This window comes from Hemitrygon akajei, unplaced genomic scaffold (genome assembly GCF_048418815.1).
Source record: "Hemitrygon akajei unplaced genomic scaffold, sHemAka1.3 Scf000120, whole genome shotgun sequence".
NCBI lineage: Eukaryota > Metazoa > Chordata > Chondrichthyes > Myliobatiformes > Dasyatidae > Hemitrygon > Hemitrygon akajei.
The window spans coordinates 698,698-722,985 of record NW_027332006.1 but is presented as its reverse complement, the minus strand read 5'-3'; the positions used below and the strand labels follow the sequence as shown (position 1 = coordinate 722,985).

Below are 24,288 nucleotides of genomic sequence, written 5' to 3'. Positions count from 1 at the left end.
CGTCCTTTGGATCTAAGAGCCATTTCTGACTGCATATCTTCAAAAATTCACAATAAACTCTTAACGATAAGCCCGACAAAATAGCAAGAATCTTTTGGTGTAAGCGTAGAGGATGCATATAGTGCATCCCCGCTGCCTGCACTGGGGAAAGCTGATCACAACCTGGTTTTGTTACAGCCCAGATATAAATCAATTGTGATGAGGCATCCCACTACCACACGCTCTTTTAGAAAGTGGACTCCTGAAGCTGAACAGGCCCTGAGAGACTGCTTCGGTACTACTAACTGGGATGTACTGCAAGGGGGGCTCTGTGGGGGCGTTGAGGAGGTCACTGAATGCACAACGGACTATATTAATTTTTGTGTGGATGCCATTGTTCCTGTTAGAACTGTTCGCTGCTATCCCAATAATAAGCCCTGGATCACTAGTCACATCAAAGGCCTCCTAAACCAGAAGAAGAGGGCCTTTAAAGATGGTGATCGGTTGGAGCTTCAAAGAGTTCAGAAGGAACTCAGAGTACAGATAAGGGGGGCAAAGGAGCAGTATAGGAGGAAGCTAGAACAAAAGCTGCAGAAAAAAAGCATGAAGGAGGTGTGGGATGGGATGAAGATCATCACCGGATGCGGTGCAAAGCGGGGGGCAAACATAAGTGGAGATGTGGAGAAAGCGAACCAGCTGAACAACTTCTTCAATAGGTTCGACAGCACAATCTCATCCTCACCGCAGAACTCCACACCAGGCTTACTTCCCTCACAGGAAAATAGCCACTCACAGGAGACCTTGCCCACGCCCAGGATTACGGCTGCACAGGTGGAAGGTCAACTGAGGAAGATCTGTACCAGCAAGGCGGCTGGACCGGATGGAGTTTCCCCACGATTACTGAGGGCCTGTGCGACTGAGCTGGGAGAACCACTACAGCGCATCTTCAACATGAGCCTAGATCAGAGAAGAGTACCCAGATGTGGAAAACATCCTGTATTGTCCCGGTACCGAAGAAACCACAACCAAAGGAGTTGAATGACTTCAGACCTGTTGCCTTGACGTCGCACGTGATGAAGACCATGGAGCGGCTGATAATACAGAATCTAAGGCCACAAACCAGGCACGCCCGGGATCCGCTTCAGTTTGCGTATAAGGAGAAGGTGGGAGTGGAGGATGCTATCACGTATTTGCTGCACAAATCACTCTCTCACCTAGATGGGGTCAGTTGTGCTGTGAGGATTACATTCCTTGACTTCTCTAGTGCCTTTAACACCATCCAGCCCAAGATCTTAAGGCACAAACTAACGGAGATGGGAGTAGACTCTCACATGGTGGATTGGATAGTGGACTACTTGACAGATAGACCTCAGTATGTGCGGTTGGGAGACTGTAGGTCTGACACGATGGTCAGCAGCACAGGAGCGCCGCAGGGAATCGTACTCTCTCCGGTCCTGTTCACCCTGTACACATCAGACTTCCAATATAACTCGGAGTCCTGCCATGTGCAGAAGTTCGCTGATGACACGGCCATAGTGGGGTGTGTCAGGAATGGACAGGAGGAGGAGTATAGGAAACTGATACAGGACTTTGTGATATGGTGCAACTCAAACTACCTGCGTCTCAATATCACCAAGACCAAGGAGATGGTGGTGGACTTTAGGAGATCTAGGCCTCATATGGAGCCAGTGATCATTAATGGAGAATGTGTGGAGCAGGTTAAGACCTACAAGTATCTGGGAGTACAGTTAGACGAGAAGCTAGACTGGACTGCCAACACAGATGCCTTGTGCAGGAAGGCACAGAGTCGACTGTACTTCCTTAGAAGGTTGGCGTCATTCAATGTCTGTAATGAGATGCTGAAGATGTTCTATAGGTCAGTTGTGGAGAGCGCCCTCTTCTTTGTGGTGGCGTGTTGGGGAGGAAGCATTAAGAAGAGGGACGCCTCACGTCTTAATAAGCTGGTAAGGAAGGCGGGCTCTGTCATGGGCAAAGTACTGGAGAGTTTAACATCGGTAGCTGAGCGAAGGGCGGTGAGTAGGCTACGGTCAATTATGGAAAACCCTGAACATCCTCTACATAGCACCATCCAGAGACAGAGAAGCAGTTTCAGTGACAGGTTACTATCGATGCAATGCTCCTCAGACAGGATGAAGAGGTCAATACTCCCCAATGCCATTAGGCTTTACAATTCAACCGCCAGGACTTAAGAACTTTTTTTAAAGCTATTATTAATGCTTTTTGAGTTAGTGATTTAGATGCATATCATATTTTTACTGATGTAAGTATTGTATGTAATTAGTTTTTGCTACAACAAGTGTATGGGACATTGGAAAAAAGGTTGAATTTCCCCATGGGGATGAATAAAGTATCTATCTATCTATCTATCTATCTATCTATCAAAGGTTAAAAAAAGTAAAGGTTATGGAGCGGGTCTAAAACAGTACTCACTCCATAAGCATCTCCCGCTGACTCCTTGTTTAGAGATTTTATCTAATTCCATTCTTGTCTGTTTCTTCCGTTTAGCTATATATGAAATAAACTGACCACTTAATAGGCTTTTAATGTATCCCAAATTACTAACTTTGAGACGTTTCTTGTATTATTAAAGAGAAAAAAACTCTTTTATCTGAGTTTCAATAAACTCAACAAATTCAGAACTTTGTTGAAAAATGTTCTGGAAAACACCAAAGTGGTCTGGTAGAAGCAACATCTTTCAGTTCAAATATTAGGTTTAAAGGTGTATGATCAGAGATGGAGGAGTATAGGAAACTGATACAGGACTTTGTGATATGGTGCAACTCAAACTACCTGCGTCTCAATATCACCAAGACCAAGGAGATGGTGGTGGACTTTAGGAGATCTAGGCCTCATATGGAGCCAGTGATCATTAATGGAGAATGTGTGGAGCAGGTTAAGACCTACAAGTATCTGGGAGTACAGTTAGATGAGAAGCTAGACTGGACTGCCAACACAGATGCCTTGTGCAGGAAGGCACAGAGTCGACTGTACTTCCTTAGAAGGTTGGCGTCATTCAATGTCTGTAGTGAGATGCTGAAGATGTTCTATAGGTCAGTTGTGGAGAGCGCCCTCTTCTTTGTGGTGGTGTGTTGGGGAGGAAGCATTACGAAGAGGGACGCCTCACATCTTAATAAGCTGGTAAGGAAGGCGGGCTCTGTCGTGGGCAAAGTACTGGAGAGTATAACATCGGTAGCTGAGCGAAGGGCGCTGAGTAGGCTACGGTCAATTATGGAAAACCCTGAACATCCTCTACATAGCACCATCCAGAGACAGAGAAGCAGTTTCAGCGACAGGTTACTATCGATGCAATGCTCCTCAGACAGGATGAAGAGGTCAATACTCCCCAATGCCGTTAGGCTTTACAATTCAACCGCCAGGACTTAAGAACTTTTTAAAAGCTATTATTAATGCTTTTTGAGAGAGTGATTTAGATGCATATCATATTTTTACTGAGTTAAGTATTGTATGTAATTAGTTTTGCTACAACAAGTGTATGGGACATTGGAAAAAAAATGTTGAATTTCCCCATGGGGATGAATAAAGTATCTATCTATCATATTCACATTTCTGAACATTAAATAGAAATCGGGGGTCGACTATAAAATAGTCGATTTTCGAATATTTATTATGAACATGTGAGAAAAAAAGAGTATTCACTATCACTAGGATGTGTATCCCTCCAAATGTAATTATGCCATAATCAATTAAAAATGAATTAATAAGTGATGCAGAATGATTAGGGAGTTGATGTTCGGATGATAGAAACATAGAATATAGGTGCAGTAGTAGGCCATTCGGCCCTTCGAGGACGCACCACTATTCAGTATGATCATGGCTAATCATCCAACTCAGAACCCTGTACCTGCTTTCTCTCCGTACCCCCGGTCCCTTTAGCCACAAGGGCTATATATAACTCCTTCTTAAATATAGGCAATGAACTGGCCTCAACTGTTTCCTGTGGGAGAGAACTCCACAGATTCACCACTCTCTGTGTGAAGAAGATTTTCCTCATCTCGGTCCCAAAATGCTTCCCCTTTATCCTTAAACTGTGACCCCTCGTTCTGGACTTCTCCTACATCGGGAACAATCTTCCTGCATCTAGCCTGTCCGATCCCTTTAGAATTTTACACGTTTCAATAAGATTCCCCCTCAATCTTCTAAATTCCAGTGAGTATAAGCCCAGTCTTTCCTCATATGAAAGTCCCGCCATCCCAGGAATCAATCTGATGAACCTTCTTTGTACTCCCTCTATGGCAAGAATGTCTTCCTCAGATTAAGGGGACCAAAACTGCACAAAATACTCCAGATGTGTTCTCACCAAGGCAACTGCAGGAGAACCTTCCTGCTCCTGTACTTGAATCCTCATGCTATGAATGCCAACATACCATTTGCCTTTTTCATCGCCTGCTGTACCTGCATGCCCACTTTCAATGACTGGTGTACAATGACACCCAGGTCTCATTGCACCTCCCCTTTTACTAATTGTCCACAATTTAGATAATAATCTGTTTTCCTGCTCTTGCCACCAAAGTGGAGAAACTCACATTTATCCACATTAAATTGCATCTGCCATGAATCTTCCCACTCACCAAACCTATCCAAGTCACCCTGCATCCTCCTCACAGCTAACACTGCCAACCAGCTTCATGTCATCTGCAAACTTGGAGATGCTGCATTTAATTCCCTTGTCTAAATCATTGATAAATATTGTAAACAACTGGGGTCTCAGCACTGAGCCTTGCAGTACCCCACTAGTCACTGCCTGCCATTCTGAAATGTTCCCATTTATTCCCACTCTTTGCTTCCTGTCTGCCAAACAATTCTCTATCTACTTCAATACCATACCCCCAACACCGTGTGCTTTAAGTTTGCACACTAATCTCCTGCATGAGACCTTGTCAAAAGCCTTTTGAAAATCCAAATATACCACATCCACTGGTTCTCCCCTATCCATTCTACTGATACATCCTCAAAAAATTCTGAAAGAGTTGTCAGACATGATTTTCCTTTCACAAATCCATGCTGACTTTGTCCGATGATTTCACCGCTTTCCAAATGTGCTGTTATCACATCTTTGATAACTGATTAGCATTTTCCCTACCACCGACGTCAGGCTAACCGGTCTATAATTCCCCGGTTTCTCTCTCCCTCCTTTTTTAAAAAGTGGGGTTACATCAGCCACCCTTCAATTCTCAGGAATTAATCCAGAATCTAAAGAGTTTTGAAAAATTATCACTTCCCTACTAACATGTATTTTCCTCAGTTCCTCCATCTCACTAGACCCTCGGTCCCTTACTATTTCCGGAAGATTATTTATGTCCTCCTTCGTGAAGACAGAACCGAAGTAGTTATTCAATTGGTCTGCCATATTCCCCATGATCAATTCACCTGTTTCTGACTGTAAGGGACCTACATTTGTCTTAACCAATCATTTTCTTTAAAAGGCTATAAAAGCTTTTACAGTCAGTTTTTATGTTCCCTGCCAGCTTTCTCTCATAATCTTTTTTCCCTTTCCTAATTAATCCCATTGTCCTCCTCTGCTGGACTCTGAATTTCTCTCAGTCCTCAGGTGTGCCACATTTTCTGGCTAATTTGTATGTTTCTTCTTTGGAATTGATACTTGTCAGAAACGAGCCACGCTCCCGAATAATGGCTTCAAGGCAAATTCAAGGAAACAAAGTTTATTAACAGTTCTGCAGAGCTGGGCCCCTTCAGAGAAGGGAACCCTGAACCTTACAGGGCAGCAGGTTTTATCCTTCTTCCTTACCACCCCTCCTCCCTGACTCGGGAGGTACATAGTCTTATCCCATTCCATATTTGGAGTTGTTTTTTTACACGTTTCTGTAAAACAATAGTCCATATCTCAGGACTTCAATGATTCCACAAACAGTTAATTTTGTCAAGGCTTCTGCATTCATAATTAGATCACACTTGTTTACAGACTTTAACCCAGACATAATTAAATCACAGTTGTCCTTTGACTTTAACCCGGACCTGTCAGAAACGCACATCTTAATTTTGAATCTTACAATACTATCCCTAATTTCCCTTGTCAGCCACGGGTGCACTACCTTCCCTGGTTTATTCTTTTGCCAACTGGGATTAACACTTGTTGTAGTTCATCCATGCGATCTTTAAATGCTTGCGATTGCATATCCACCGTCAACCCTTTAAGTATCATTTGCCAGTCTATCTTAGCTAATTCCTGTCTCATACCTTCAAAGTTACCCTTCTTTAAGTTCAGAACCTTTGTTTCTGAATTAACTACGTCACTCTCCATCTTAATGAAGAATTCCACTATATTATGGTCACTCTTACCCAAGGGGCCTCGCACGACAAGATTGCTAACTAACCCTTCCTCATCGCTCAATAATACTCAGTCTAGAATGGCTTGCTCTCTAGTTGGTTCCTCAACATTTTGGTTCAGAAAACCATCTCACGTACATTCCAAGAAATCCTCTTCCTCAGCACGCTTACCAATTTGGTGCAGCCAATCTATATGTAGATTGAACTCACCCATTATAACTGTTATTCCTTTATTGCACGTATTTCTAATTTCCTGTTTAATGCCATCCCAAACCTCACTACTACTGTTAGGGGGCATGAACACAACTCCCACCAGCGTTTTCTACCCCTTAGTGTTATGCAGCTCTACCCATATTGATTCCACATCCTCCAGGCTAATGTCCTTTCTTTCTATTGTGTTAATCCCCTCTCTAACCAGCAACACTACCCCACCTCCTTTTCTTTCCTATCTATCCCTCCTGAATATTGAATATCCCTGGATGTTGAACTCCCATCCTTGGTCACCCGGGAGCCATGTCTCTTTGATCCCAACTATATCATATTCATTAATAACTATCTGCACATTCAATTCATTCACCTTGTTACAAATGCTCCATGCATTGACCCACAAAGCCTTCAGCCTTGTATTTAAACACTCTTAGCCCTTATACAATTATGTTGAAAACTGGCCCTTTTTGATTTTTGCCCTGGATTTGCCTGCCTGCCACTTTTACTTTTCACCTTACTACTTTTTGCTTCTACCCTCAGAAGTGTGAGGCTTTGGAAGGTGAAATCTCCAAGGCAGAGTACAAAGTAAATGGTAGGATACTTGGTAGTGTGGAGGAGCAGAGGGGTCTGGGGGTACATGTCCACAGATCTCTGAAAGTTGCCTCATAGGTAGATAGGGTAGTTAAGAAAGCTTATGGGGTGTTAGCTTTCATATGTTGAGGGATAGAGTTTAAGAGTCGCAAGGTAATGATGCAGCTCTATAAAACTCTGGTTAGGCCACACTTGTGTCCAGTTCTGGTTGCCTCACTATAGGAAGGATGTGGAAACATTGGAAAGGGTACAGAGGAGATTTACCAGGATGCTGCCTGGTTTAGTCAGCATGTGTTATGATGAGAGATTAAGGGAGCTAGGACTTTACTCTCTGGAGAGGAGGATGAAAGGAGACATGATAGAGGTATAAAAAATATTAAGAGGCATAGATGGAGTGGACAGCCAGCACCTCTTCCCCAGGGCACCACTGCTCAATACAAGAGGACGTAGCTTTAAGGTAAGGGGTGGGAAGTTCAAGGGGGATATTAGAGGAAGGTTTTTTTACTCAGAGAGTGGTTGGTGTGTGGAATGCACTGCCTGAGTCTGTGGTGGAGGCAGATATAGTGAAATTCAAAAGGCTACTAGACAGGTATATGGAGAAATTTAAGGTGGCGGGGGGGGGGGGGGGATATATGGGAGGCAGGGTTTAAGGATTGGCACAACATTGTAGGCTGAAGGGCCTGTACTGTACTGTGCTGTACTATTCTATGTTCTAAAATCAGCTGCTTCATCAGCTGTCAAAGCAGAATTGGCTTTCTAAGCCTTCCCCTGAATTACACTTTGTAAGAGAATATGCCAACCCTCTCTTGGCCACTTTAAACTCTGAGCAAACTTCTCAAAATGCTGAAAGTATTTATCAACCTCTGCCTCGTCAAATGGAGGTACCAATTTAACTTCTTGACTGGCCTCAATTTATCACCAGAGTCCAACGCTAGACCCCTTTGCTGCAATCTCTATCTTTTCCAGCTCAAACAGCCTCTGTCTTTCTGCTTCCTCCCTCTGTTTTTCTGCCTCTCTAGCCTCAAACTGCCTCTGCCTTTCCGCAGCCTCCATCTTTAATTTTTCTCACTTGTACTGGAGCTCAAGCTCACTAGGTTTACTTTCAGGAAACTCCTCCAACTCCTCCACTTTAAACACACCCTCAGATACATAATGTTCAGCTATTATCCTCTGCATCTGTGCCCTCCTCATTGTCAATTTCCCCTTAGCAAGTTTTAACCTTCTGGCAGTATTCAACAACTCAATCCTTCTGGCATCTTCTGATGCCTCAGAGGTTGGCGCTTCCTGACATCTATCAACATCCATGGCTGCTGATTTTCCACACACAAATAAATCAAATGGAATTTCCCAAATGAAATCGATAATTAATCAATACACCCCCAAATCTGTTCATATTCCGGACACAGGCCCCAATTTTATTCTGAATTGTAATGCTTTAGAAACGAACCAGCAGCAATGGAGTCTGTTTCTGATGTTAAAACTATCTTTAATAGAATCTACTTATAATATAGTAACTTAAGGAAGATAAACAAAAGTTAACAGTGTCATGTGTAAATATAACTCCCAAACTATTGAGCTCGGGGTCTTGAGATGGTAAAGTATGAAAGTTCAGTTCATCCACAGAATAGGTGATGAGAGAGATATTTGTAATCCAGGGTAAATGTCGAGAGAAGGCAATTATGTTGAATTCCACAGGTTCCATGGTGGTAAAATGAGAGAACAGTCACTGTAGATTTTATCTGTCGTCATTTCAAATTCACATACGAATTATCACCGAAAGTGACTTGTCACAAGAGGTATCGTCAAGTGAATTACCACACCACACCCAGGCAAGGGTTAACACATCAGTGGTCTTCACAGGATACCCCAAATCAGATCCACTCCTACGGATCAAACAAGGTAACAACCACACATTCGATGTACGCTGAATCGATAATTAACCCACCCTTCTGGGCATAGGAAAACTCCAAACAGTGACCCTTGGCCACTAGTTCCCTGGTTTCGATCCTTCCATTTTTCCTCCTTCATGTCCGTCTGACTCTGAGAGTCTGTGTCCTCGGTTAAAAATAAACAGTCTGCGAGCGATGTAAATAAGCTGCAAGTCAGACTGATTCACCTTCTTAATCTCTCTCTCTGTCTCTTAAAATGACAGTCCACAGCAAACAAAACCTATAGGGATTCATAACAATGGCCACTCCCCATTGTGAACTGACTGGTGTGCCGGTAGTTGGGATGACTGAGTGAATCCCTTCCCACATTCTCAGCAGATGAATGGCTTCTCCCCAGTGTGAACTCGCTGATGTCTCTGTAGGTTGGAAGAGCGGGTGAATCTCCTCCCACATTCTGAGCAAGTGAATGGCCTCTCCCCAGTGTGAACTCACTGATGACTCTGTAGGCTGAATAACTCAGTGAATCCTTTCCCACATTCTGAGCAGGTGAATGGCCTCTCCCCAGTGTGAACTCGCTGATGTCTCTGTAGGCTGAATAACTCAGTGAATCCTTTCCCACATTCTGAGCAGGTGAATGGCCTCTCCCCAGTGTGAACTCGCTGATGACTCTGTAGGTGGCTTAACTGAGTGAATCCCTTCCCACATTCTGAGCAGGTGAATGGCCACTCCCCAGTGTGAACTCGCTGATGACTCTGTAGGTGGGTTAACTGAGTGAATCCCTTCCCACAGACTGAGCAGGTGAATGGCCTCTCCCCAGTGTGAACTCGCTGATGTACCAGTAGGGTGGATAACTCAGTGAATCTCTTCCCACAGATCGAGCAGATGAACGGCTTCTCCCCAGTGTGAACTCGCTGGTGTTTCCACAGGGTGGAAGAGTGAGTGAATCTCTTCTCACAGACTGAGCAGGTGAATGGCCGCTCCCTGGTGTGAACTCGCTGGTGAGCCATTAGGTCAGATGACAGAGTGAATCCTTTCCCAGAAATTCAGCAGATGACCAGCCTCTGCCCGGTGTGGTGTGAACTGACTGCTGTGTCCACAGGTGGGAAGACCGACTGAACCCCTTCTCACACACAGAACAGATGAATGGCCTTGCCGAGTGTGAACTTGCTGATGTACCTTCAATTGTGATAACCGAGTGAATCCATTCCCACTGTTTGGGCAGGTGAATGGCCTTTCTCCTGTGTAAAATGACGGGTGTGCCAGTTCGTCAAATGACCGAGTGAATCCCTCCCCACAGTCTGAGTAGGAAGGAAGATCGATTGAATCACTTGCTCCACTTCTTAAATATCTAGACAGAAACAGCAAAACTCGCGTGCCGAGTTTGAGATTCCTGGAGACAAATTCCTTCTCATTTTTAACCTGTAAAAAGATTTTCAAAATCCATCAATGGGTTTAGGACAACATTTCAGATGAGATTACTTGAGTTGCCAAGGTTTGATCTGGTATCACACTGTTACAGTGATGTACAACCGAACTTGGACAGAGAAATCATCTTCTGACTGGGCAGAGTGCTGGTATCCGGAATGACCATCAATTCCCTGATGCTCTTCCTGTCTCCATAAGAATGGGGCATTTCTGCCATCTCCAATTTGTTCCTTGGCTCAGTTTGACTCCCTCCATTGGTATTATTCCCTTCTCTTGCTGAGCTGCATGGGTGCCTGGCCCCACAGTAACTGAAACAGTCTCACGCAAATAGTCTTTCTTGACGTGCAGCTGGGATTTTCTTTTATGTATTATTAACTTAAAGTGCCACAGTTTTAACGGCATATAAAAAATTCCTGCTGAGATGAATGGTTGGTCTGCACAGCTGTTAAAAGAGCTTAGTGTGAATTTTTGTAATATTTCAGGTTCTTCTAGAAATGTACAACACAGAAACAGACTAAAATAATAGATAGGGATGGGGGTAAGGGTGGGGGGGCAGGGGTATCAATGGAGGTCAGTGAATTGGACATTCATGCCGGCAGGAAGGAGGCTACCTTGGCGGGAGATAAGGTATTGCTCCATCGACCTGCGTGTGGCCTCATCTTGACGGTAGAGGAGGCCATGGACAGACATATCAGAGTGGGAGTGGTCTGTGGAATTGAAGTGTGTGGCCACAGGGAGATCCCGCCACTGCTGGAGGACCGAGCGCCAGTGTTCCGCGAAACGGTCTCCCAGTTTGCGGCGGGTCTTCCGAATGTATAAATGGCCACATCGGGAGAACCGGATACAGTATATCACCCCAGATGACTCGCAGGTGAAGTGGTGCCTCACCTGAAAGGACTGTCTGGGGCCTTGGACTTCATTAACTTCGTCTCCAACTTTCACCCCACCCTCAAATTTACCTGGTCTATTTCCGACACCTCCCTCCCCTTTCGAAATCTTTCTGTTTCTATCTGTGGAGACACCCTATCCACCGACGTCTACTACAAACCAACTAACTCCCACAGCTACCTAGACTATTTCTCCTCCCACCCTGTCTCCTGCAAAAATGCTATCCCTTTCTCTCAATTCCTCCGCCTCCGTCGCATCTGCTCTCAGGATGAGGCCTTTCATTCTAGGACAAAGGAGATGTCTTCCTTTTTTAAAGAAAGGGGCTTCCCTTCATTCACTATCAACTCTGCCCTCCATCGCGTCTCCCGTATTTCATGCACCTCTGCACTCACCCCATCCCCCTGCCAGCCCACCAGGGATAGAGTCCCCTGGTCCTCACCCATCACCCTACCAGCCTACAGATCCAACGTATAATCCTCCACAACTTCCGCCACCTCCTACGTGATCCCACCACCAACCACATTTTCACCTTCCCCCCTCTCTCGGCTTTCCGCAGGGATTGCTCCCTACGCGACTCCCTTGTCCATTCATCTCCCCCATCCCTCCCCACAGACCTCCCTCCGGGCACTGATCCCTGCAAACGGAAGAAGTGCTACACCTGCCCCCACACTTCTTCCCTCACCACCATCCCGGTGCTCCCAATGTGGCCATTTATACATTGGGGAGACCCGCCGCAGACTGGGAGACCGTTTCGCGGAACACAGGCGCTCGGTCCTCCAGCAGTGGCGGATCTCCCTGTGGCCACACACCTTCTACCTGCCGGCATGAACATCCAAATCACTGACCGCCGTTGATACCCCTGCCCCCACCCTTACCCCCATCCCTATCTATTATTTTAGTCTGGTTCTCTTTCTCTCTCTTTTCCCCCCTCACTATAATCTCTCCCCCCAGCCCTACCTTTCTTTCTCTTTTATTTCCCATAATTCTCCACCTTCCCCCAGCCCATTTCCCTCCAGCCTATCACTTCCAAGCTCTCTACTTCATCCCTCCCTCCACTTCTTATCCCGCACCAACCATCCCACGTTACTTCACTCCTGATGAAGGGTTTCGGCCCGAAATGTCATTATTACCTCCTCCCATATATGCTGTCTGGCCTGCTGAGTTCTGCCAGCATTTTGTGTTTTTTTTATTTATTTCCAGCATCTGCAGATTCACTCACGTTGAACACAGAAACAGGCTATTTGGGCCATCTGGTTTGTGCTGAACTATTTAAACTACCCACTCCCACACCTCTACCATCCAGGTACCAACACAAACCTCTTAAATGTTGAAATTGAGCTCGCATGCACCACTTGTGCTGGCTGCTCATTCCACACCCGGATGACCGTCTGTGTGAAGAAGTTTCCCCTCATGTTCCCCTTAACATTTCACCTTTCACCCTTAACCCATGGCCTCTGGTTGTCGTTCCACCCAAACTCAGTGGAGAAAGCCAGCTTGCGTTTACACTATAGATGCCCCTCTATCACAATCAAATCTCACCTCAATCTGTAACATTCCAAGGAATAAAGTTCCTGTTCAATCTTTCCTTATAACCCAAGTCCTCCAGGCACACAATACTTCAAATTAGGCCTCACCAATGGCTTCTCCCCAGTGTGAACTCACAGATGACTCTGGAGGTTGGATGACTGAATGAATCCCTTCCCAAAGACTGAGCAGGTGAATGGCCTCTCCCCAGTGTGAACTCGCTGATGTCTCTGTAGGTGGGATGACTGAGTGAATCCCTTCCCACAGACTGAGCAGGTGAACGGCCTCTCCCCAGTGTGAACTTGCTGGTGACTCTGTAGGTGGGATGACTGAGTGAATCCCTTCCCACATTCTGAGCAGGTGAACGGCTTCTCTCCAGTGTGAACTCGCTGATGTACCAGTAGGGTAGATGACACAGTGAATCCCTTCCCACATTCTGAGCAGGTGAACGGCTTCTCCCCAGTGTGAACTCGCTGATGACTCTGTAGGTGGGATGACCGAGTGAATCTCTTCCCACAGACTGAGCAGGTGAACGGTTTCTCCCCAGTGTGAACTCGCAGATGACTCTGTAGGTAGGATGACCGAGTGAATCCTTTCCCACAGACTGAGCAGGTGAATGGCTTCTCCCCAGTGTGAACTCGCTGATGTCTCAGTAGGTGGGATGAATGAGTGAATCTCTTTCCACATTCTGAGCAGGTGAACGGCTTCTCTCCAGTGTGAACTAGCTGATGTATCAGTAGGGTAGATGACACAGTGAATCCTTTCCCACAGACTGAGCAGGTGAATGGCCGCTCCCCAGTGTGAACTCGCTGATGATTCTGTAGGTGGTATGACCGAGTGAATCCTTTCCCACAGACTGAGCAGGTGAATGACTTCTCCCCAGTGTGAACTCGCTGATGTCTCAGTAGGTGGGATGAATAAGTGAATCTCTTTCCACATTCTGAGCAGGTGAACGGCTTCTCCCCAGTGTGAAGTCGCTGATGTACCAGTACGGTAGATGACAGAGTGAATCCCTTCCCACAGACTGAGCAGGTGAACGGCTTCTCTCCAGTGTGAACTCGCTGATGTACCAGTAGGTTGGATGACTGAGTGAATCCCTTCCCACAGACTGAGCAGGTGAACGGCTTCTCCCCAGAGTGAACTCGCTGATGACTCTGTAGGGTAGATGACAGAGTGAATCCTTTCCCACAGACTGAGCAGGTGAATGGCTTCTCTCCAGTGTGAACTCGCTGATGTACCAGTAGGTTGGATGACTGAGTGAATCTCTTCCCACAGACTGAGCAGGTGAACGGCTTCTCCCCAGTGTGAATTCGCTGATGACTCTGTAGGTGGGATGACTGAGTGAATCCCTTCCCACAGACTGAGCAGGTGAATGGCTTCTCCCCAGTGTGAACTCGCTGGTGAGCCATTAGGTCAGATGACTGAGTGAATCCTTTCCCAGAAATTCAACAGATGACCAGCCTCTGCCCGGTATGGTGTGAACTGACTGGTGTGTCCACAGGTGGGAAGACCGACTGAACCCCTTCTCACACACAGAACAGATGAATGGCCTTGCCCAGTGTGAACTTGCTGATGTACCTTCAATTGTGATAACTGAGTGAATCCATTCCCACTGTTTGAGCAGGTGAAAGGCCTTTCTCCTGTGTAAATTACAGGCATGCCAGTTGGTCAAATGACCGAGTGAATCCCTCCCCACTGTCTGAGCAGGAAGGGTGGTCAATTGGATCCCTTGCTCCACTTCTTAAATATCTAGACAGAGACAACAAAACTGCTGTGCCGTGTTTGAGCTTCCTGGAGACGAATTCCTTCTCATTTTTAACCTGTAAAAAGATTTACAAAATCCATCAATGGGTGTAGGACAACATTTCAGATGAGATTACTTGAGTTGCCAAGGTTTGATCTGGTATCACACTGTTACAGTGAGGTTCAACGAAAGTTGGACAGAGAAATCATCTCCTGACTGGGCAGAGTGCTGGTATCTGGAATGACCATCAATTCCCTGATGCTCTTCCTGTCTCTATAAGAATGGGGCATTTCTGCCATCTCCAATCTGTGCCTTGGCTCAGTCTGACTCTCTCCATTGGTATTACTCCCTGTTCCTGCTGAGCTGCATGGGTGCCTGGCCACACAGTAAGTGAAACACTCTCACGCAAATAGTCTTTCTTGACGTGCAGCTGGGATCTTCTTTTATGTATTATTAACTTAAAGTGCCACAGTTGTAACGCCATATAAAAAATTCCTGCTGAAATGACTGGTTGGTTCGCACAGCTGTCAAAATGGGATAGAGTGAATTCTTGTATTATTTCAGGTTCTTGTCACGATCAAAGAAAATTTCAACACAGAAACAGGCCCTTTGGGCCATTTGATTTGTACCGAACTATTTAAATTGCCCACTCCCACACCTCTACCATCCGGGTACCTACACAAACCTCTTAAATGTTGAAATCGAGCTCGCATGCACCACTTGAGCTGGCTGCTCATTCCACACCCGGATGACTGTCTGTGTGAAGAAGTTTCCCCTCATGTTCCGCTAACATTTCACCTTTCACCCTTAACCCATGGCCTCTGGTTGTCGTCCCACCCAATCTTCGTGGAAAAAGCCAGCTTGCATTAACACTATCTGTGCCTCTCTATCACAATCAAATCACCCCTCAATCTTCTACACTCTAAGGAATAAAGTGCTGATTTGTTCAATCTTTCTTTCTAACCCAACTCCTCCAAACCTGGCAAAATCCTTGTGAATTTTCTCTGAACTCTCTGAACTTCTTTTACAGCTTTCCTGTAGGCAGGTGACCAAAACTGCACAGAATTCTCCAAATTAGGCCTCACCAATGTCTTCTACAAGTCAACATAACATCCATATATTGTCAGTATATGGTTCATGAAGGCCAATGAACTAAAATCTTTCCTTCCGTCACTATCTAACTGTGATACCACTTTCAGTGAATTAAGAACTTGTATTCTCAGGTCCCTTTCTTCCACAACACTCCTAAGTGCCCGACCAGTCACTGTGAAAGACCTCCCTTGGTAGGTCATACCAAAGTGCAACAACTCACACGTGTCTGCATTAAATTCCATTTTCCATTTTTCAAACCATTCTCCCAGTGGGTCCAGATCGCACTGCAAGCCATGATAGTCTTCCTCACTGTCCACTACACCACCAGTCTTGGTGTCACCCACAAATTTGCTGATCCAGTTAACCACACTAACATCCAGATTACTGATATAGATGACAAACAACAACAGATCCAGCACTGATCCCTGTGGCAACCACTAGTCACAGGCTTCCAGTCAGAGAGGCAACCATCTGCTACCACGCTCTGGCTTCTCCCAAAGACAGTGTCTCATCCGATATACTGTCTCATCTTGAATGCTGAGTGACTGAACCTTCTTGACCAAACTCCCTTATGAGACTTTGTCAAGTGCCTTGCTAAAGTACATGTAGACAACATCCACTGCCTTGCCTTCATCCACTTCCCTGATAACTTCCTGGAGAGACTCTATAAGATTGGCGAGAGCCATGCTGTCTATCCTTTATCAGTCCACACCTATCCAAATACTTACAGTATATATCGGGTTCCTGCACACACATTCCAATAACTTTCCCAGTACTGATGTCAAGCCCACAAACATATAATTTCCTAGTTCATTTTTACAGCCTTTCTAGAACAGCAGAACAACGTTGTCTGTCCTCCAATCCTCCAGTACCTCACCTGTCACTAAGGATGATTTAAATATCTGTGCTAAGGCTCCAATAATTTCTGCACTTGTCTTCTGCAGGGTCCTAGTGAACAACTTGTCAGGCCCTGGGGATTGATCCACATTAATTTGCCTCAAGACAGTAAACCCCTCCACCTCTGTAATCCATTACACTCCCCAATGCCATTAGGCTTTACAATTCAACCGCCAGGGCTTAAGAACTTTTCAAAAGCTATTATTAATGCTTTTTGAGAGAGTGATTTAGATGCATATCATATTTTTACTGAGTTAAGTATTGTATGTAATTAGTTTTGCTACAACAAGTGTATGGGACATTGGAAAAAAAAATGTTGAATTTCCCCATGGGGATGAATAAAGTATCTATCTATCTATCTATCTGTACAGGGTCCATGAAGTTGATGTGGCTTTGCCTCACTTCTACAGACTCTGTGTTCATCTCTTGAGTAAATACGGATGCAAAAAAAATCTCCACAATCTATGTTATCCCTTCATATGGATTACCATTCTGATCTTCCAGAGAATTATTTTTTTCCCTTGCAATCTTTTTGCTCTTAACATGTCTGCAGAATCCCTGAGGATTCTCCTTCACCTTGTCTGCTGGGGCAACCTCATGCCTTCTTTTATTTCTTTCATAAGTGTTCACTTGAATTTCCTGTATTTCATAAGTACCTCATTTGTTCCTATCTGCCTGTACCTGGTATGCACCTCCTTTTTATTGATCTGGGAGAGGAAAGCCAAAGGGGTGATAGATCTGCATGATGGGAGGTTGGGGTAAGGAGGGTTAAACTAAAGTTGCAGGGGGAATGGGAGCCTGAATAACAGAACAGAGAGTGGAGAGGTTGTGGAGACAGATGTTGTTCAGGCCTCAGACAAAGTCAGGAATGAAAAAGTTGAGCATGGTGCAGTGAATATGCTGAGCCCTGTATATTTCAATACAAAGTGCAGTGTAGGAAAGGTGGATGCGTTCAGGACATGGATCAACACCTGGAATCAACACTAGGATCTGGCAACTGTGGATTGGGACAGGCTGCTTTATGGCAAAGGTGTGCTTGGTAAATGGGAGGCCTTCAAAGCAAAATTTTGAAAGTAGTAAGCGGGTATGTCAGAATAAAAGGTAAAGATAGAAACTGTAGGGAAACTTGGATTGCCAGAGATATTGAGACCCTGGTAAAGCACAAAATGGAATTGCATAACAGGGATAGGCAGTCAGTTTCTTATGGATATCAGAAATGCAAGAGAACACATAAGAAATAAATCAGGATGGCTAAAAGATGGCATGAGGTCGCTGTCACAGAAAAGGTGAAGGATAATCCTCAGGGATTCTAGTGATAGATTAAGAGCAAAAGGATTGCAAGGCACAAAGTTGGTCCTCTGGAAGACCAGAATGGTAATCCACGTGTGGAAACAAAGCAGATGGTGGAGATCTTAAATATTTTTCCATCTCTATTTACTCAGGAGATGGACAAAGGGTCTATGGGAGTGTGGAAAAGCGGCATTAACCATTTCAACCCTGGGGAAAAAAAAACACTCCTCTGGCCACTCACACGCTCAATACCCCTCATCATTTTATACACCAAAAAATGTCTCTAAATATAAACAATTATACATTGCACAATGTACTTTCCACGATTCAGTACATTTACACGGACAGGTGTGTAAAAAGGGCCCAACAAATATCGGGGACAAACTGGCCTAATTCACCAGAACCACAAACTGTTCCTGCTGCTACCATCCAGGAAACGGTATCACAGCAAAAGGACCCACAGGCCTCGGGACATCATCTTCCACCAGGCCATCAGATTGAATAATTCATGCTGATACAGTGGCATTTCAATGTTATATTGACTGTCCTATGTGGAAACTATCTATTATAAATTACTATAAATTACACATTGCACATTTAGATGATGTAAGGTAAATATTTCTACTCCTCATGTTTATGAAATATGTATTTAATAAAGACAATTCAATTCACCCTCTCCACTATCTGTTCTGTCATTCTGGCTCCCATTCCCCCTACAACTTATTTTAACCACATCACCCCCTCCCCTGCTCACTACCACTAGCAAGCCTTACCACTAGGATATTCGTCCCCTCTTGTTCTGTTCCAAGATGTGCACAGTGAATTTTATATAGAGAGGTTTTCATTTTAACATCTAGCAAATCACTCTCAATAGGAACTTTGATCTCCTCTGGGTTTGATCGAGTTCATCTGCACTCTCACACAACCTATGGAGCAGGCCTGTAACAGAAATGGAGAATTTTCTCACCAAAGCTTTTTCACATTGCCCATATGTGGTTTTCTTGCTAAATTACACTTTAAAAAGTCAGATTTCCAAATATTACTCCACTTCTTCCCACTTGCAAATTCTCCAGCAACTTTTGCATCACCCAAATGCAAACAGGCATCACTAGTTTCTGTATTCTACATAAATATTCCCCTTGAACCCTCCGCCAATGACTGACGGTGGTGAACTCAGTGAATGCAATGCCAATGAATATGAAGGGAAGGGCAGTTCTCTGTCTCACTGGAGTCTGGCACATTTGTGATGCAAAAGCTACTTGTTGCCCAGGGCAAAGGTGTTTGATATCATTACGTACCCAGCGAGAATGGGACAAAACATGTCCTCACCGGTAGAAAAGTCCAGAGCAAGAGGAGGTAGAGGAAGCAACAAACACAAAATACTGGAGGAGCTCAGCAGGCCAGGCAGCATCTATGGAAAAGAGTACTAATGCCGATTTTCTCAACTGCTGATGTAAAAGATTTTGTTCCCTTTCTCCGAGTTCCTAATCCTTGCATTTAGATAGCTGGAGCTCAGCTCTGTCTGAGAGATCCATCGGTTCCCATTCCCTCATCAGCCGGAAGCACCCCGGGGCCCGTGTACGGATAGTGGGGCTGAGAGAGAGGTAAGAGGGCAGGACTGTCCCGGGATTGCTGGCCACGGTGTCCGAAATTCAAAGGAATTATCCCGAAGTCGGTGTTTAAGATAAAAACACAGAGAATCGCTCTTACCTGCAACCGACATTTTGAAAATCTTCTGTGTACTGCGCGCATGCGTGATACCTGGGGACGTCCTCAGCCTGACGTATGCGCATTTCATCGGCGCTTCAGCACCGGCGAAATTCGTAACGCATGGCCCTATGGGTAATCACGGTGCCATTAAACATTTCTGCAAGCACCGGTTCAATGTCCATACCTCATTTTTTTTAATCATGTGTATAGAAAAATCTGCAGCTGTTTTAACGCAGAAAGCGGCTCCCATAAGCAATATACTCGATATCAACGTGTATCTAATGCCAAAGTAAAATGCAGATATAAAACACTGGAGATTCTGCAGTTGCTGGAAATACAGAGACGCACACACACAAAACGCTGGAGGAACTCTGCAATTCAGAGAGCAACTAAACAGCGGAGTGCACAGGCTAAGCATGCTGAAGGGGCTCTGTCTAAACGTTTTCTATTTATTCCTCTCCAAAATTTCTGCCTGATCTGTTTATTTCCACCTGTGTTTTGCAGAAATTAACCACCTTCTTTTCGATCAACCAGTTTCCAAATGCTTTTAATCTTTCACTTTTGACCACATCCTGCTGGTCTACACAGGTTGCTATCGATGCAATGCTCCTCAGACAGGATGAAGAGATCACTACTCCCCAATGCCATTCGGCTTTACAATTCAACCGCCAGGAGTAGGATATGTTAAAGTGCGGGGATTAGGACTGAGCTTCAGTTACCATTCAATGTATTTAAATAGTTAAGTATTGTATGTAATTAGCTTTGCTACAATAAGTGTATGGGACATTGGAAAAAATGTTGAATTTCCCCATGTGGATGAATAAAGTATCTATCTATCTATCTATCTATCTATCTATCTATCTATCTATCTATCTATCTATCTATCTATCTATCTATCTATCTATCTTATTCTTCCTCCTGCTCTGAACCCCATCTCTCTCTGGAACCCCTGACTCAGGCTGGCAAATCTTCGGTTTCTGACTCTGCACCATCGAAGATTCACTCGCTAGTCTGCTGTCAGACTTTAGAGGTGCATTGTGTTACGAGACCGCAGGGCCGTTCACTGTGAGTGTCGCTTTAAGTGCCTGAGTGAGGCGGGGCTGTGACGTCAGACACAAGCTGCGGCAGCCTGAGGGAGCGGGAGCGGGAGAGGGAGAGGGAGACAAGCTGTTGGAACTTCAGCGTGTGACTGCTATAGGCTGCAACTCTTCCATGCCCAAAAGGTTGGGTTGATCTGATCATCGGCACGCAGTGCACAACGGATGTGTGACTGTCACTTCGTATCATCCATATGTGTGGATTTGCTGGAGTATCCTGTGATATCACTTTTGTTGGCCCTTACCTGGAATCGGGGTGTTCTGTGGTAACCACTTGAAGACGATATTCCTGTGACTGTCACCTGGTAATATTTCTAAGTGGATTTCGGAACTAATCGACGGATAAGATCTTCGGCGACTGTTATTTCGTTTACCCAGCGTGGAATGTGTGTGGAATTCTTCGTAATTGCCTTCTCTCTACTTGTTCGTGTGGATTTACAAATCTCTCCTCTCACTCACTTATTCCGTGGATTACTGAACTTTTCCACTTTACCATCTGAAGACTTTAAGCATTGTTTCCCAGGCTTGATAGTTTGGGAGCTATATATACGCATTACACTGTTAACTTCTGTTTATTTCCTTTAATCTTTTATATTTGGAGTAGATACTGTTACGTACCCCGTGACGGGTCAAAGAACCAGCAGAAATAGAAAACACCCTGGAGTCTGGTATTGCTATAAACTAATGCTATTTATTAGTAACTACGCGATACAGCAATATAAATGCAGATATATCAAACAGGTTAGCAATGATTGTGTGTGTGTGTGTGTGTGTGTGTGTGTGTGTGTGTGTGTGTGTGTGTGTGTGTGTGTGTGTGTGTGTGCGTGCCTGCGTGTGTGAGTGTGTGTGTGTGTGTGTGTGTGTGTGTGTGTGTGTGTGTGTGTGTGTGTGTGTGTGTGGAAATAGGAAAGCCAAGCTTCTTCACGCCTCGGGGTGAATGGATGCCGTCTTACGGTGATGAGTGAAGTTCAGTTCAGTTCGTGGGATTGAGTCGAGTAGTGATGGAGAGAGAGAGAGAGGGAGAGTTTTGAGTCTTCAGGTAAGCTGACGCCGTCGATAGTCCCATCGTCCTCCGAAATCCTTTGGAAGTAACCGACTGTGACCACTACAAACGGGACCGTTCTTCTGTGGTGGAGTTATTAACCCAGGCGAGGGATGGGCACACGAATAACTCCCCACCGGTCACAGCCTTTTCACACTGCGAGAGCCACTGATCGATGCTCCTGATCGATCTTCCAAAACCCATCTTTTTCTGTGGACACAACAAAGCTCATTCAGTGTCCAAAACCATGTGTCTGGAGGTCTATCAGCGGACCTCCTACTTATCTCACCGTGCTGAGCCCCAGCTGTCCATCAAACAGTTCCTCCCTTCTCTCTCTGTAAGAACACAGAAGCTGACAGTGTCCTTGTAAAAGTGTAAACAAGCTTGCAGAGAAACCATAACTCTCTCTCTCTCTCTCTCTCTCTCTCTCTCTCTCTCTCTCTCTCCCCCTCCCCCCCACCTCTCCCTCTCTCCAACAAGGTGTTCGGTGTTGAACAACAACTCCCTCTCTCTTTTCAAAAACACACTTCAAAGGGGTAATTCAGGACCCCGTTACAATACGAATGAAGATAGCGGTTTTAACATCGAAACCAGACTCCGTTAGTGATCTATTGCTGCTGGTCCGTAACAATTGCAACAACCCAGCTGTCTGAGGCACAATCCTTTATAATTGGTGAAAATGACCCAAAACGTTGAAAAGAGCAGGGAAGAAGGAGTTTAACCAAATTCGTCCAGAGCCCTGAAGAACGTCACAACCACAGAGAGCTCATCGTCTTATTCAACCTGGAGAAAATCATGCAGGAAATTCATGCAGGTGTATAAGATGATGAGAGGCATTGGTCGTGTGGATAGTCAGAGGGTTTTTCCCCAGGGCTGAAACGGCTAACACGAGGGGGAATAGGTTTAAGCTGCTTGGAAGTAGGCACAGAGGAGATGTCAGAGCTAAGATTTTATAAGCAAAGAGTGGTGTGTGTGTGTGGAATGCACCGCCAGCGACGGTGGTAGAGGCGGATACAATAGGGTCTTTTAAGAGACTCTTAGATAGGTACATGGAGCTTAGGAAAATAGGTGGGTATGCGGTAGGGTAATTCTAAGCAGTTTCTAGAGTAAGTTACATGGTCGGTACAACATTGTGGGCCAAAGCATCGGTAATATGTTGTAGATTTCTGTGATTCTATGAAATTCAAGAGAAATCTCCTATCCGACGGAGTGCTGACTAGTTGCAACCTGTCATCTCAGGGAGGGGGAGAGGGGAACGGCAGGGGTAGATTTTCATATACTGATATGGAACAGAAACATGGGCAGGAACCAGCTGGGCCGAGCGGCCTCTCAAGCGAGACACGGGATTTGATACAAACTGATTTATCTTTCACAGATCCACAATATTAAACACCAGTCCAGTTTAAGGCTAACATCAGCAGAACAGACTCCTCCAATGCTCAGTGACCAGGGTTCAGTCCTGGGTGCGATGAGCAGCCGCAAGAACTGCAGAATCTGGCAGTAACCGTCCCTCATGAACCTGCAGCTGCCTTCAGTCACCGTGATGGTTAAACATTTAACACAGAGCTGATTTGAACTTCCTCCCTGATGTGAAGTTGCTGGTGTTGCAGCAGCTGGGATGATTGAGTAAAACTCTTTGCTCACTCCGGACAGAAATGTGGCCTCTATTTATTGTGAACTCACCGGAGCATCACAAGGTGGGTTAACTGAATGAGTCTCTTCACACACACGGAGCAGGTGAACGGCCGCTTCCCAGTGCGAAGCTGTTGGTGTATCTGCGATGGCCGACTGAATCCCTTCCAAAATGAGAGCCAGTGAATAAAGTCCCACTGCTAGAACGTCAGGGCGATGTATCCAATCAGGTCACGGACATGGACACGTGCTCGGGCTCTCCCTGTTGCGAGTGGGGCGCTGTCTTCTCCAACATCTCCGCCTCCACATGAAAGGATCGGCGGCATTCAAGCGCTGGTGAACTGACAGATACAGTGGAACTAACGTGCTGTTGTGTTTGTGATTCCCATACACAAATCCTTTGACTTTCCTACACTGCTAAACGTTTACAAAGCAAGTCAGTAGGTGAAGGACAACAATTCAACTGAAATAATTTCAGTCTCCATGGTGCCTTCTGATTAAAACACTGTAACATCTCAAAACAATTTAGAGGAACAAGATTTCATCTTCTAACTGGCCGCAGTTCCGGCATCAGGCACAATATCAAACTCTCTGCTTCCCTCTCTGTGTCAAAATGGATCATTCCTCCCAAGTCTGTGACTTGGCTCAGTTTGTCTGTCTCCTTCGCATTCTGAGCATGCGCCACACACCTACTGAGATCACATTTTATTTACACGGCTGTGACTAGAGACTTTCTGATTATTATGTCCCTCCCGGCATTTGACGGTGGTAAACTCAGAGTCAACAATGGTATTGAAGCTCAGGAGTAGGTGATTAGGCTTTTTCGTTGGAGATCGATAAACTGCCGGTAGTGTGTGTCTGGATGAGTGGGTTGTTTTCAGACTGGAAGGAGGTAGCGTTTGGAGTACCCCAGAGATCAGTCCCTGACCACAGTTGTTCACAGTTTAATGTCCT

The 24,288-nt window shown here is 45.2% G+C and overlaps 2 protein-coding genes and 1 pseudogene across 2 annotated transcripts in view; 1 reads left to right on the top strand and 2 right to left on the bottom strand.

Annotated features, from left to right (window-relative positions):
- The window catches only part of LOC140723608 (uncharacterized), a 72,000-nt gene extending 52,349 nt beyond the window's left edge, over positions 1 to 19,651 (bottom strand). The window contains 2 exon segments of the mRNA XM_073038175.1: positions 12,948 to 14,274; positions 19,564 to 19,651. Of these exon segments, the coding sequence (XP_072894276.1) occupies positions 12,948 to 14,274; positions 19,564 to 19,651 (1,415 nt within the window).
- Positions 1 to 24,288, top strand: part of LOC140723596 (uncharacterized) — a 373,128-nt gene that overhangs the window by 339,136 nt on the left and 9,704 nt on the right. The gene's annotated exons all lie outside the window — the stretch shown is intronic.
- LOC140723599 (uncharacterized) lies at positions 7,793 to 19,587 on the bottom strand (annotated as a pseudogene).